Genomic DNA, 13,940 nt, shown 5'->3' with positions numbered 1-13,940 from the left:
TAAACACCACACACTGGCTGGCTCTGCAGCACTTATCTCCAAGTGGGACTCAAAATTCACCTTCACCCCAGTCCTAACCTGATTAAGTCAACTGCTGACAAGTCTGAATAAGGAAGCAGACTCTTGACTTGTGTGGTCCCATGAAAACTAAAATTACAAATATTTTCCCAAATATTCCACAAATGTATCTCCCCACACCAGCTCCTGACAATCTATATATATAAAAAGCTAACAGTGACTTGGTTAGTCATGCCGTAACACCGAAACGGCTGGACGGATTGCCCCCAAATTTTCACATGACATTCCTCCCTGTTGCGGGCAGGTAATCAGACCTTCAAATCACCGAAAGTCCATACCTGAGCCAGGTAAAATGTCTTTTTCCTGGCACACCAGGCTGTGAAGCTGCCTGTGTTTAACTGTCACCCTTAGAATGTTCGTGCAGCATGTCTGTGACCTGAGGGGTTGGTGTGCCCTTAGAATGTTCGTGCAGATGGCCAGAGATGAGCATTGAAAACAGTTAATAGGTAATACTGTTAGGTAATATGAGTGGAAGTGAAACACATACACACTTTGCCCAGTAGATTCCAAAGCTTACTGAAATCTGTTTTCTTAAAGTTAGAGTTAGAATGTGTGTATGACTATGCTTAGCATCCCCTTTCCACTATATAACAAACTCCAGGAGAACATGATCACTCCCACCTAAGAATCCTATCACTTCCACTCCACTAATCAGGTCATCATTATTGGTTAGAAGGAGATCTAAAATAGCCATTCCCCTTGTTGCTTCTTCCACCTTCTGGTACCATGAAATTGTCTGCAAGGCTGCTGAGAAAATTGTTGGAAGAGTTTGCACATAGGATAATTGAAATCTCCCATTACTACTACTACTTTCCTTTCTAAAAGTTTGGTCATCTGTTCAAAGAATGCATCATCCTTCTCTTCAGACTGGCAATTAAGGGGGAGAGAATTAAGGGAGAAACAGCACTGATCTCATTGTGGGGGTCTATTATGGACCCCCACAATGAGATCAGTGCTGTTTCTCTCCCCCTTAATTTTTACCCAGTGCTATCAACCTGTCTTTCAGGATTTAAGTCATGGACCTGCTCACAGCTGTAATAATCTTTTACATATAACGCTACTCCTCTTCCTTTCCTATTTGATCTATTTCTCTGAAATAGGTTATACTTCAATTCTTATGTTTCAATCATGAGACTCATCCCACCAGGTTTAAGTGATACCTATAATATTTGTTTGCTGTGTTAAGAATTTGAGTTCATCTTGAGAGATACATTTAGGAGTTGACACATTGGTGTAGAGACATTGAAGGCCATGGTACATTTCCTCTGACGGCTTCTTTAAGGTTTTTCCCCTCCCAGAGTTGGTTTCTTGACCTATTCACTCAGTTTATTTATTATTTATTTATTTTGTTAGACTTATAGGCCGCCTTATCCCCGAGGGGCTCAAGTTCTCTCTATCATCTTTGGACTATCATCACTATCACTTGATGAACTCCTGTCTGCTTGGATTATGTCTCCCTCCTCCCTGGGAGATCAAGTTTGAATCCTCATGCTCCCATTAAAGTGATGATCTTGGGTCAGTCACTCAGCCTAGCCTACCTCACAAGGTTGTTGTGAGGTTAGAACGGAAGAATGATGTTAGCTGTTAGGGGTCCCATTGGGGGGAAACACTGGCACAAATGAAGTAAATAAATACATGAGCAGTGAATGAGAAAGTTGGTAAGACAATAGTATGTTGGGCTACATATTATTTTATATTAAGACGATGCCTAAAATCCCTGGTAAGGATCATCTCTTCATTTTTCTGAAGGCTGAGCAAAGTTTAGCTAAAAGGGCTTCAGCCTCAGTTGTTGACAAGACACAGCAGGTGGATGACACAAACAAATGGAGTGGGGGAAAAGACAAACGAGGCAAAGCATGATCAGCATGTTTCACATAGCCAAGATGTATGCACAATATATAGCTCACCACCTGCCTAACTGTTTTTAACCTAGTAATTTGTAGTACAATTATCTCTGCTACTCTTCTTCAGTTTGCAACTATCATAGTCTTTGTCCATTCTTTTGTCCATTAGAGTACTCTAGCTTGCCCTTAGCATTTTGAATAAATTCAGTTCCAGTGGCATCTTTCTCTGCTTTGCCTGAAACAGAACCCAGCATTCCTTTGTTAAAAAAGAAATGTTGTTAGCATAACCTTGAATAATTTTCTGAGTTTTGCTGGGCTCTGTGCTCTGGCTCCTGCTGGCACTTTGGAAATACATGCCAAAATACCATAGACTTTTCAAGTTGACATGAAGTCTGACAAGCGGACCTATTTCTGTGGGGTTTCCTGCTGAGTTTTAAAGCTTAAGAAGCTCTAATAGTGCGCGTAACTTGGCGTCCTGTTGTTGCTTGTGCTATGCAGCCCCAATATACTGAGCTTGAAGACCTTCTGCTTCTGTTTTATACACACCTGTGGGACTATTAACTTTCTACTCATTAAAACCAGCAACATGCCCCCTGGAACTCACACAGGAAGTGTGCCGATGCCAAAATTTAATAGTTATGCTACTGAAGCAATCTATCTTAGGAGCATGAATGTACATAATGGTGCTTTAACTTCCTTCATGCCATATGTAGAACAGAGAGAGTCATTTGGGTCTCAGTAGCTTTTCTTGAAACAACCTCATGATAGTTCTGCCAAGGATAAAGTCTGAACTTTTGTTATGCACCAATTTGTAAGGTTCTGTCCATTAGAAAGCTGTTTTATTAGGAACTATTTCTAACCATCCTATCCTGATTCCTGTACCTATGTGTGGTCCTATAGTTTGTTCCTTTCAAACTGCTTTTAGCAACTTCTGGTTGGGATTATTTGAAGCCTGTTTTGTGATAAGCATGAAAGGCACTCTTTCTTTAATAAGAAAGATGACCCATTATATACCATCTGTACTATATACAGTCCTGATAAGTAAATTGTGGGACTACTGTAGGTATGTATGGAAGGTAGATATGTTTCTCTTTCTGCTGTTTTCCTTTGTTCTTTATAGCTGTCACAAAAGGAATGCAGGAAATAGATATAATCCCTTTCAGGCTGGGCCCAGACAACTGATGAAGCAGAAGCCTGGGAGGACAGGTTAATGTACAGCCTTATCGTGCCAATGCTGAGAATGTAGTCTGTTCTTTACACTGCTGTGATGCATTATCTTGTTTATTTAAATATTTTAGTATTTTTGCTCTCCTTCCACAAAAGAGGTCAAAGTGGCTTACAAAGTCAAACAGGTAGAAATACAAATTTAAGCAAAATTATGCAGCCCAACAATATCCCCCCTTCCTAATGAATCATGGATGATAAGCCTTGAGGGTATCCTCAGGCAGTGAAACTGCCACAGTTACTGGAATATTTATATTGCTTGTTCAGCCTCAGGAAAGGTTTTATTTCATGAGATTTATTTATAATAGCAGTCGGACTCTTTCATGCTGAACTGCGTCTGATTCTGAATATAAAATGTAGTTATGGTCAAGCCCATGGGCAGAGGGGTGGTTAAGTTTCAAAGAACAACACCAGGGCTGTTGTATTAAGGAACTGAAGCAGAAGAACTGGCTAAGATTTTTACAGCCTAATTAGTTAGACAGAAAGCAAACATGGGGCAAATTGCTGAAGGTGCTGTAGAAAAAAGGTAGATCCCCTCTCTTCCCTTCTGTTCTTGTATAGGTATGACTGAAAATCTGATGTGATCACTGAGTTATATTAAAGATCATGTATAAGGCGCAGGCACAAGCCAGATTTATAGTTACAGCTTTGTCAATTTCATCTCAAATTAGCAATGTGACATTAAGGCGAAGATACACTGTGTCCATAGTTAGGAACAAGTGAAATTGACAAGGAAGATTGCTTTTGCTGGGAGAAATTGACAGGAGACTGCTGCAGTAGCAATGTTGTGTTACTGCATTTCTAATTTGACCAAAATTGTGGTTAGAAAGGGGCAGTGGTCTAGTCTTTCTTTTCCTTCAGGTAAAGGCACATATTCCAGTCGGTGTTTTTGGCTTCCATTTTGTGTGGGTAGTTCTCAATAGTAGAAATGGAGGCTGAATCATTTTTTGAATTGCTGCTTCAATGTAACTGTGCAGTAATGTTAGAGCACCTATGCAAAAGAAAAAAAGGGAGGGTTGTTCTTCTGCCTCACAGATGACATCCCTTTAGGAATAATAGGTTTTCCACAGTAGCATGTGGAATAAATGAAACTGCAGAAACAAGGGAGAAATGATTGGGGTGGGGGATGGGGGGTGGGGGGTGGGTGGGAATGGAGGTATGTGGAATTATTTCACAGAAAATGTTTACAAGACACAAGGTTTGACTACTGGGAAAATCTGTGGTAAGCTGTGCATCCAGAAATGGCCAATGTCTCATTTAATTAAAACTAATTTAGTTAAATATAATTCAAGCTGAGATTCCTTAGTGGATCCAATGTATACGTGTGTGAATCAGTTCAGCAGCCAAGATTTTTGAGAGGTCTTTCGGCAAAGGCCAGAATGGCCGGAAACAAATGAGAACTGAGAGAAGGAAAGCATGATGATAAGGGACATGTAACATTTATGATGGCGTAGGACTCTCCCATGAGGCTGTATAGCTGCTTTGTCACATAGTTGATTTGCCCAGTTAGCTGCCTACTTCAAATGAGACTGTGTGAGAGGCCAGAGGTTTTTTCCTAAACCCAAGTAATGTTTAAATCAAACCATATTAAATGTAACAGAGAAACAAGGATCTATACAAGCAGAGAAACTCAGCTGTGAGCCATTCATACATATTCTGATAAATCTTATATTCTCCAAAATTCTAAGTTTTCTTTGTAGTCCAACCCCTCTGGGAGGGAGGAGGAGAATAAAAACTGAGTTTCTTACAGTGCCAAGTTCTGCATTAAATACAAAATAATATAGATGGTTGTACACTCTCATGGATATACTAAGATCCTTATCTTCTCATACAGATTTACTTGAGATTATCCATAACTATGGTGATGATAACCAGTGTGGCATAGCAGTTAGAGTGTTGGATTAGATCTAGGAGACTCAGGTTTGAATCTTACTGTGCCACGAAAGTTTGCTTGGTGACCTGGGAAAATCTCTCTCTCTTCCAGCATAAAGTACCTCACAGGGTTGTTGTGAAAATAAAGTAGAAGAGAATAGAATAATGTAAACCACTTTTGGTCTCTATTATGTAGAAAGAGGGGATATAATTTCAGTTTCAGTTTTTACTTTTTAACCAAAATACAATAGGGACAGTGCACCATTCTTGATACACTTTGATTCTCTTACTAAATGGAATTGTCAATAAGTTTCAGTCCCCTGATGTTTCTCCATTCTCATGGAGGCCTCTTTTGAGCTTCTATTGACAGAGTTACTTTTCAGCCACTTTGTCTAGAAGAGGTATCATGATTTATTAATCAATTAATCTTAGCCTGCTGAGAGGCTGTTCATGGTAGTTAAACAGTGAAAATAAAATGTTTGAACATATAATAAAGATGGAGTGTAATTAATATGACCTCTCAACAGTGAATACTCCTTTATCCTCTCCTCTCTGGCATAGTCAGCATCCTTTTTCCAGTATACAAACATTAGCTATGTGGAACTCTGTTTGTTTTGGTTCAGATCTCCTCCCTCCTCCTCCCTCCCTCCTCCCACCTTCACCTAGGATTTAAGTGGTCTGGTGGATCTTGTTCCTAATGTTTTGCCTGCATCTGTGGCTGGCATCTTCAGTGGTGTATCACAGAGGGAAGTCTGTTACACACTGTGTCCAGAGAGCAGGGAATATTTGGGGTATATATTGTCCATGTCCCAGGGTGGGGAACCAACCAGTAAGTGTTTGGGTGGAACTTGTTATGCAAAGATGTGGTTGATAGTATTGTTTTGCAATACTTAACAGTCCAGGGAGTGATTCACATTTTCATGCCCTGCAGCAGCAGCAGTATTGGTGAATGCAAATCCTGTGTTTAGGTGGGGTCCTTTGTTCATGAACTTAGAATGCCCTTGGGGTTTGCTTTTGGTGTTTTTAAGTACTGGTATCCAAGTTTTGTTAATTCTCAGAGTCTCTTCTTTCCTGTTAAAGTTGTCTTGGTGTTTGTGAATTTCAATGGCTTCCCTGTGCAGTCTGACAAAGTAACCTTCTAAATTGTCCAGAGTTTCAGTGTTTTCAAATAAAATGTTATGTCCAGTTTTGTTTGAGACATGTTCTGCAACTGCAGATTTTTCAGGATGGTTAAACCAATAGCTTCCATGGAAAAAGAAGGAAAACTGCCTTTCTTAGATTTCTTGGTCTTTCACAGACCCAATCATCAACTGGTCCACACAGTATACAGAAAACCAACTCACACAGACTGGTATCTACATAAAAACCTGAACCACCATCCGCAACAGAAAAGGGGTATAATCAAAACTCTGACAGATCGTGCAAAATGAATTTGTGAACCTCACCTCCTCCCTGATGAAATCAATCATCTAGACTGGACTCTGCAGGCTAATGGCTACTCCACAACAGAAATCAGAAGAGCTTTAAGACCAAGAGAAACCCAGAGGACTGAGGAGAAACAGCCCCCTACAAGAAAAATATTTCTATCGTACATCAAGGGAATCATTGATCAAATAGGGAAACAGATGAAGAAACATAACCTACAAACCATCTTCAAACCTACCAGGAAAATACAGCAGATGCTACGCTCAACAAAGGACAAGAGAAACCCCCTCCCTTGTGCAGGAGTCTATCGCATACCCCTGCAGCTGTGGAAAAGTCTGCATAGGAACTACAAAACGCAGCATTCAGACTCTTATTAAGGAGCATGAAAAACACTATCGGCTTAACCATCCTGAAAAATCTGCAGTTGCAGAACATGTCTTAAACAAAACTGGAAATAACATTTTATTTGAAAACGCTAAAATTCTGGACAATTCAGAAGGTTACTTTGTCAGACTGCACAGTGAAGCCATTGAAATTCACAAACACCAAGACAACTTCAACAGGAAAGAAGAGACTCTGAGAATTAACAAAGCTTGGCTACCAGTACTTAAAAATACCAAAAGCAAACCCCAAGGGCATTCTAAGTTCATGAACAATGGACTCCACCCAAACACAGGATATGCATTCACAGCCTGGAAAACCCTCCACAACCAGGATAATCATCATTCTTATGACTTGGCAACAACAAACTGACCAGCATAGACCTTAAAATGATCCAGCAAACCATTGCTATGTTCTCATTTAAGAAAACATAGTTTTTGAGCAACAGTTTCTTCCTAGAGTAATGAAGAGACAAATGACTTTATTGATAGGCTTATTCAGAAGTTGGTCAAAAAGCCCACAGGTTATGTTGAATTTCTGGAATTTATGATTGTATAAATTTGACATAGATTTACATGCATCTTGTTTTTTGCATAGATACTTTGCTCACTCACTCATTTTCATGAACTCCCCTGATCTTTTTTTGATAATTTTTAGAGGAATTTCATTGGTGATGCTGTAATCTATACGGAAGGCCACAGAGATTGTCCAAAGTTTTGGGTTTGGGTGTAATTAATATGCTGATGATACTCAGATCTTTGTTTTACTAAACCTATAGAGGTGGCTGTTTTGATCCACTGGTCCAATGGATGGGGCAGAATAAGCTGAAACTGAATCCTGATGATATGGAAGTGATGCCACTTGTTTTTGTAAGTGTCGTTGAGGGGGATTGCAGTCCTACCCTTGGTAGGATTAGTCTGTTTCTTCCAGGCTATGTAAAGAGTTTACTAGCACTCTTAGACACAGCCTTTCTGTTGAAGAAGTCTGATGGTATAGTTGCCAAAGCACTTTCTTTCAAGTACATCTTATGTAAATGTTACCTTCCTGCTGTGACTGAACCGGCAACTGAACCGGCAACCCTGATCCAGAGTACTGTAACCTTGGGGATAGACTGCTGTATCATAATCTACATGGGTCTAGGCTTTAAAAAAACCCTCTATTAGTGCAAAGTGTGGGGTGCTTGTCTTTTAACTGGAGAATTCCAGTATGAACATATTCTAAGACAGCTTCATTGGTTGCCTGTTTGTTTTCAGGCTAAGTTTAAGGTGCTGGATCTTAACTTTCATCACTTGGCACCAGCATGTTTTGAGGACTGTCTCTCCTGGTATATACCTATGCCCCAGTTTTGCTCCTCTAAGTTGTTCCTACTTTCCATACCATCCCAAAGGACTGAGAGAGCATCCTTGGCTGGGGAGCAACCCTACTGAAATAGCCCCTCTGAAGAGTTGTACTTTTCTCATTGGTTCTGTAGTAAAGCATTGATTTTCCAGAGAGCTATTGGTTGAATTGGCTTTCAGTTAAACCATATGATGGTCAGTTAAATGTCTTGTGGATGAACTGTTAGTATTTTTCTATTTGATCTTCGTTGGCAAGCAGTTGTGGATTACCTTGTAAGTTTTTATGAATGTTGTTGTTTTATATATAACTAGGCCAGTATATATGCTTGTAAGAACCCAGGATTCCATTGTAAATTGTGATAGAAGATGGATAAATAATGTAGTGTGCCTGGGGATGCAGATCCTGATCAAAATCAGGGACTGAACAAGGTATTTTCAAAGCTTTCAGAATGGGCCTCCTCTTGAAAGAAATATTCTTGCCCTATTTTGCTTCCAATAGTTTGTACAACAGCCAATAAAAGTATCAACTACAATGAGTAAGATAAGAAACATTTTTTCTGGGCTCTTATCTAGGTACCTGGGAAACTTCATAGAGGAGGGCATTCCAGAAACAAAGTGCCACTACTAAGGATGCCTTGTCTTTACTTTCCATCTGACAGGGTGACCAATTCCCCCGGTCACCAGTGGGGGTTGGGGGATAGGGTTGCCAGATTCATGTTGGGAAACTCCTGGAAGCTTAAGGTTGGAGCTTAGGAAAGTCAAGAACCTCAGTGGGGCACAATACCATAGTGTCCACCCTCCAAAACATCTGTTTTCTCCAGGATAACTGATTTCTGTAGTCTGGAGATGAGTTGTAATTCTGGGGGATCCCCAGGTCCTACCTGGAGTCTGGCACCCCTCACCTGACTAACATCTGAAGGTAGAGGCACAGAGAGCTGGGTTTTCAAGGAGATTTTTGACCAGAAGTCTGGAAAAGAAGAAGAGTTGGTTTTTATACTCTGCTTGTCTCTACCTTTAGGGAGTCTAAAAGGTCACACAGTAGGCTTCCTGTGGAGGAATAGGGAACAAGATTTGTTCTCCAGATGTGAGTCCGCTGCTCTTAACCACTAAACAATGTTGACCTGTCAATGTGGCATTCTTTCAAACCGTTCTTATGGATAACTAGCAGACCCGGCCATTCTTCGCTGTGACTTACGTGGGCGGGGGGGGGGGGGGTTAAGAACAGAAGAGAAGAGGAAAGGGAAAGGCGTACCGGCTGTCCCCTGCGGGTTGGCGTGGGATGACCCGTCTTCCTCTCCCTGTGTGTCCTTGGCGGTTTGGAGCAAGGCAGGGAAGGGAGGAGGAAGGGGAGTGGCATACCGGCTGCTCCAAGCAGCTTTGGTTGGCACACTCCTCCTTCCTGTGCCAGTGATTGTCCACGGCTGTTTCCCGGTGCACTGAGGGTGGTGAGTTCGGTGCGGAAGGGAGGAGGAAGGGGAGAGGCTGACTGGCGGTTTCCATGGCGCTTTGCTGTGAGTGCTCCTCAGCAGGGGCCTCGGCCGGTGGGAGCGTGCACGGCAAGGCAAAGGCGGACAAGGCACGGCCCCCTGCAATACAGCGGCCCCTCATTGGTCCGTGGTGGCTTTCCCTAAACATGAGTTTTACCAGGCTCGGGAATGACCTCAGAGCCTGGTGAAGCTGCCAAAACATGCCCACCAGGGGACCGGACGTCGTGGCCAAATTTGGTGGCGATCCTTCCAGGCGTTTCGGCGTTAGGGCATCAGTAACACATACATGGTTAGCTTTATATATATACAGACTAGTGGGCCCAGCCACGCGTTGCTGTGGCAATTGTCCTTCTCATCACAGTCCGCAACCCACACAGATGTCCATGCAGGTCCAATGATCCGCAGCATAGCCTTTTGGGGTGGTCAAATGGAATCCCTCTTTCCCTTTTTAATGCACATCGTTATATGGTGCTGTCTTGTTTTTTTAGTATAAGGTAACCCTTCCCATTCCACAACAGAACTGTCCAGAGTGTGAATCCCGCTGTCCATGAGGCTGGTTGACACGCACAGTCCTGGCTTGGGTAAGGCAGAACTGGGGCAAGGAGGCTATCCCAGTCAGGCAGCAGAGGCAGGGTGGTGAGGCACTCAGATTGAGGCCAGTTCCTTGGGTTCTTAAAGGTCCATGTGCAAAAGAAGCGGAGCCAGTAGTGTTGGTTCGCCCCCACGCCGCGGATTTTCTTAGAAGAAAAAGGCAAACTCCAGTTCGCTTTTAGTAAAAGAGAGCTGTGGCGAATATGGGTGAGGAAGTGGGTAAGTGGTGGTTGGATGTGAGGGAGGGCAGAGTGAGATGTGTGAGGATGAACTGGATGTGTATGAGAGTATGTGTGTTGTGTGGTAGCAGTGGGTGAGGCACAGAGAGTGAAAGTTACCAGCATGTGAGGGGGGGGGAGAACCCCACCTGACGTCTCACATGGCAAAGTGTGTATGTGTTTCATTTCCACTCATATTACCTCACAGTATGACCTATTTACTGTTTTCAATGCTCATCTCTGGCCATCTGAGCGAACATTCTAAGGGCATACCAACCCCTCAGGCCACAGACATGCTGCACGAACGTTCTGAGGGTGACAGTTAAATACAAACAGCTTCATGGCCTGGTGTGCCAGGAAAAAGACATTTTACCTGGCTCAGGTATGGACTTGCAGCGATTTGAAGGTCTGATTACCTGCCCGCAACAGGGAGGAACGTCCTGTGAAAATTTGGGGGTGATCCGTGCAGCAGCTTCTGAGGGAGACCATCAGGGACAAACACACGTTTAGATTTTTATATATAAAGATAACTGTTGTTTGTGTATGTCTAGATTCTCTTAACTTACCAATAAAAACTGCTTTTTATAGTGGAAAATACATATGTTAATTTTGAACTTACAAAGGAACATAATAGGTAATAACTATGATTAGTTTAAATTATGAACCTAATTCATTGTAATGATTTTTGTAAGATTGAAATTGCATTATGAGTAATGGTGCACTTAGGAAAAGCAACTGGGTAAATCTTCATGAGTCAGCTCCTAAATGTATCTCTCAAGGATTCATGAATATGACCAGTAGTTTATAGCTGGTGGAATCATGAAGACTGTTACATCCACCTTCTTACATCATTGTAAGTGTAGAACCGAAATAATCTTTAACCCAGAATAACAGCTATTTTCCCTTCTGCTTGATTTTCAGGACCCAGCATTCTCTTCAGCAATCCATGACAAGCTACAAGTGCCTAATACTACCCGGAAGGCTTGGAATGAGAGGGACAATCGGTGTGATATATGTGCTACACACCTGAACCAGCTGAAACAGGAGGCTATTCAAATGGTGCTGACGCTTGAACAGGCAGCCAACAATGAACATTGTGATGTTTCTCCTGGCTCCCCACCTCCCCTTCCCACTATTCCAACTTTAGTGGGATCCCGACATATGGGCAGCTTGCAACCCAGGGACTGGGCATACATGTCTGCTCCCTATGCTACTTCCAATTATGCCAGCTTCCTGCCTAACAAACTCACCGGGAAACCTAACAACATAGGGATTGTTAATGGGATAGAGAAGAAAAATGGTTCCTTGGGACACCAGACAAAGGTTAGTGTACAGATGGCCACCAGTCCAAGCAATGGTAACATCCTGAATTCTGTGGCTATCCAGGCTCATCAGTACCTAGATGGCACCTGGTCTTTGTCAAGAACAAATGGCGTTACACTGTATCCTTATCAAGTAAGTAGAACAAGAAACATCTTTAAACTCTTTGGTAATCTTCTCAGTAATGCAGCTTTGCCTTCCCTTAAATGAGGTACACAGTCTTGGACACTTTTAAAGACATGGTTATTAATGAAGCAAAAGAACCTTGCAAAAGATGCATACATCTTGCCTTATCCCCAAGAACCTAAAGTTGCTTGCAAAAGATGCCGCTTTGCATCATAATAATTTTGACAATATAGAGATTGCTTTCTTTTTCAGTTTTACAGACGGATTTGTAGAACAGATTGACAATATTCATATATTAATTAAAATACTTATACTCTGGATTTTCAATCATCAAATGTTTGACATTATTCTTATATTTTACATAGGGAGAGTCAATTGTTATTATTACAGATGTTTGGAATAATTGGAAAATCACAAGAAAACATGAAATTATTTTACTTTCCATTGCATGAATTAGACAGAAAATTTCCATTTTGCCTTCTAGAAGGCACAGAGACTTCCTTTTTAAAATGAAAGCAGCATATTCAGGCTAACTAATGGGCCAAACAACAGGGTACAATATCACAGACTCCACCCTCTGAAGCAACTATTTTCTCCAGGGGGATTTATGTCTGTAGTCTGGTGTAGTCATCCCCGCAGGGTCGCCAGCTAAGAATGGTAGGAGCATGGGAGGTTCCATCTGGTGGAGAGCGTCAGCAACAGAGCCAGCCGGGATTGCATTGATCCTGACAACTCTACCTCGTGCTGGTCTCTGGCACCTTTTATTAGGGTTTCATTGTGGGCGTGTAAAGGAGGTGGGTAGGGAGATGAGGCGGGGAACCCGGAGACACTGGAGATCATCATGTGATGCATACAGATCTCCACCACCTGGCTCACGATCTGGAGGAGAGGGCGTAAGGCGCAGCTGCCTGAACCTGAAATCCTCACCTGGGGGGCAAGACCACCATTGTCCCTTTGTCTGGGGCGTGGGTCTGACTGAGCCAGATGCCCGGTGACTGAGCCAGTGACTCATATGACACGGGGACTTGAGAGTGGGCTGAAGTGGGAGTGCTGTGCACCAGGAAGGCCGTGGAGTCCGTTAGATTACTTAGCGTTTCTACTTCCACCGGCAAGCTGCTGGGTCAGCAGTGCATTACTACATCTCCCTCACTTTTTTTACATTTTAGAAGGGGGGGACCCGAGAAATGCTAGGGTGGTGATTTGAAAGGGGCGGCTTGTCTCCTCCGCCCTACTGGTCTGGTCAAACTGGCCGAGCTGCTTTGTGTAACGTTCGGAACTTGGAACTTCGCAGTGTAAAGGGAAGTTCGAGGGGAGAGCTTCTTACACGTGCTACAGGCAATATTAGACACAATAACTGAGGCGTAAACAAGATCCGATGCCGAGGTAACGGTGGTCGTAATTAAACCAATGCAGAGCTGCACAATAGCACTCTAACCATCCTCTCCCGACAGCCAACTCCAGAGGGCTGACCACCAATGGGGCAAAGTATCATAATATTTCAAGATTTAGATACAACTTCTTGCAGCTCACGTACCTTCATATGAATCAACCGGGAATTATCAGAGAGATTAAAGCAACACATATTATGTACATTCTCCACAACCCTACAGGTGATGCAATAACAACAAATAATCAATGGCTGACATGATTATCTACAAAATTAAGCTTGTCGAAGTTCTGCTGCTCAGGAGGCCAAGGGCGTCCAGAGCAATGGAGGTGGAGTTGATGAAGACTTCGCAAGGGGCACAGTAGCCGGCCAATAGTCTTCTGGTGTTAAGCAGGAAACAAGTCCGGGGACTCCCACAGGGGAAGTTCAGAGAAACACACTGGCTTCCATGCCCAGCTAGAAACGCCCAGCGTGCTTCTCGGCAAGAGGGGTCGAGGAAGAGGACGAGGCTGAGTGGCTGTGCCCAGGCTTCCGAGGTGAAGCCTGAGGCAGAAGCGATGGTGAGAGAAACTGTAGCAGAGAGTTCAAGCGAACACGAAGCACAGGTGATACATAACAACAAATAACATACCACCAAAAATTAAGGCATA

At 42.7% G+C, this 13,940-nt stretch overlaps 1 protein-coding gene across 3 annotated transcripts in view; it reads left to right on the top strand.

The window, feature by feature from the left end:
- The window catches only part of KIF26B (kinesin family member 26B), a 399,021-nt gene that overhangs the window by 113,424 nt on the left and 271,657 nt on the right, over window positions 1–13,940 (top strand). For 2 of the 3 annotated variants that reach the window (XM_048484858.1, XM_048484878.1), the window contains one exon: window positions 11,379–11,912. In XM_048484858.1, coding sequence (XP_048340815.1) covers window positions 11,379–11,912 — 534 coding nt within the window. The remainder of the gene's footprint in view (window positions 1–11,378; window positions 11,913–13,940) is intronic. The other variant, XM_048484868.1, reaches the window with a different exon arrangement.

Source organism: Sphaerodactylus townsendi, linkage group LG01 (assembly GCF_021028975.2).
Source record: "Sphaerodactylus townsendi isolate TG3544 linkage group LG01, MPM_Stown_v2.3, whole genome shotgun sequence".
NCBI lineage: Eukaryota > Metazoa > Chordata > Lepidosauria > Squamata > Sphaerodactylidae > Sphaerodactylus > Sphaerodactylus townsendi.
Note: the sequence above shows the minus strand (reverse complement) of the source record. Positions and strands in the feature narration are given on the sequence as shown.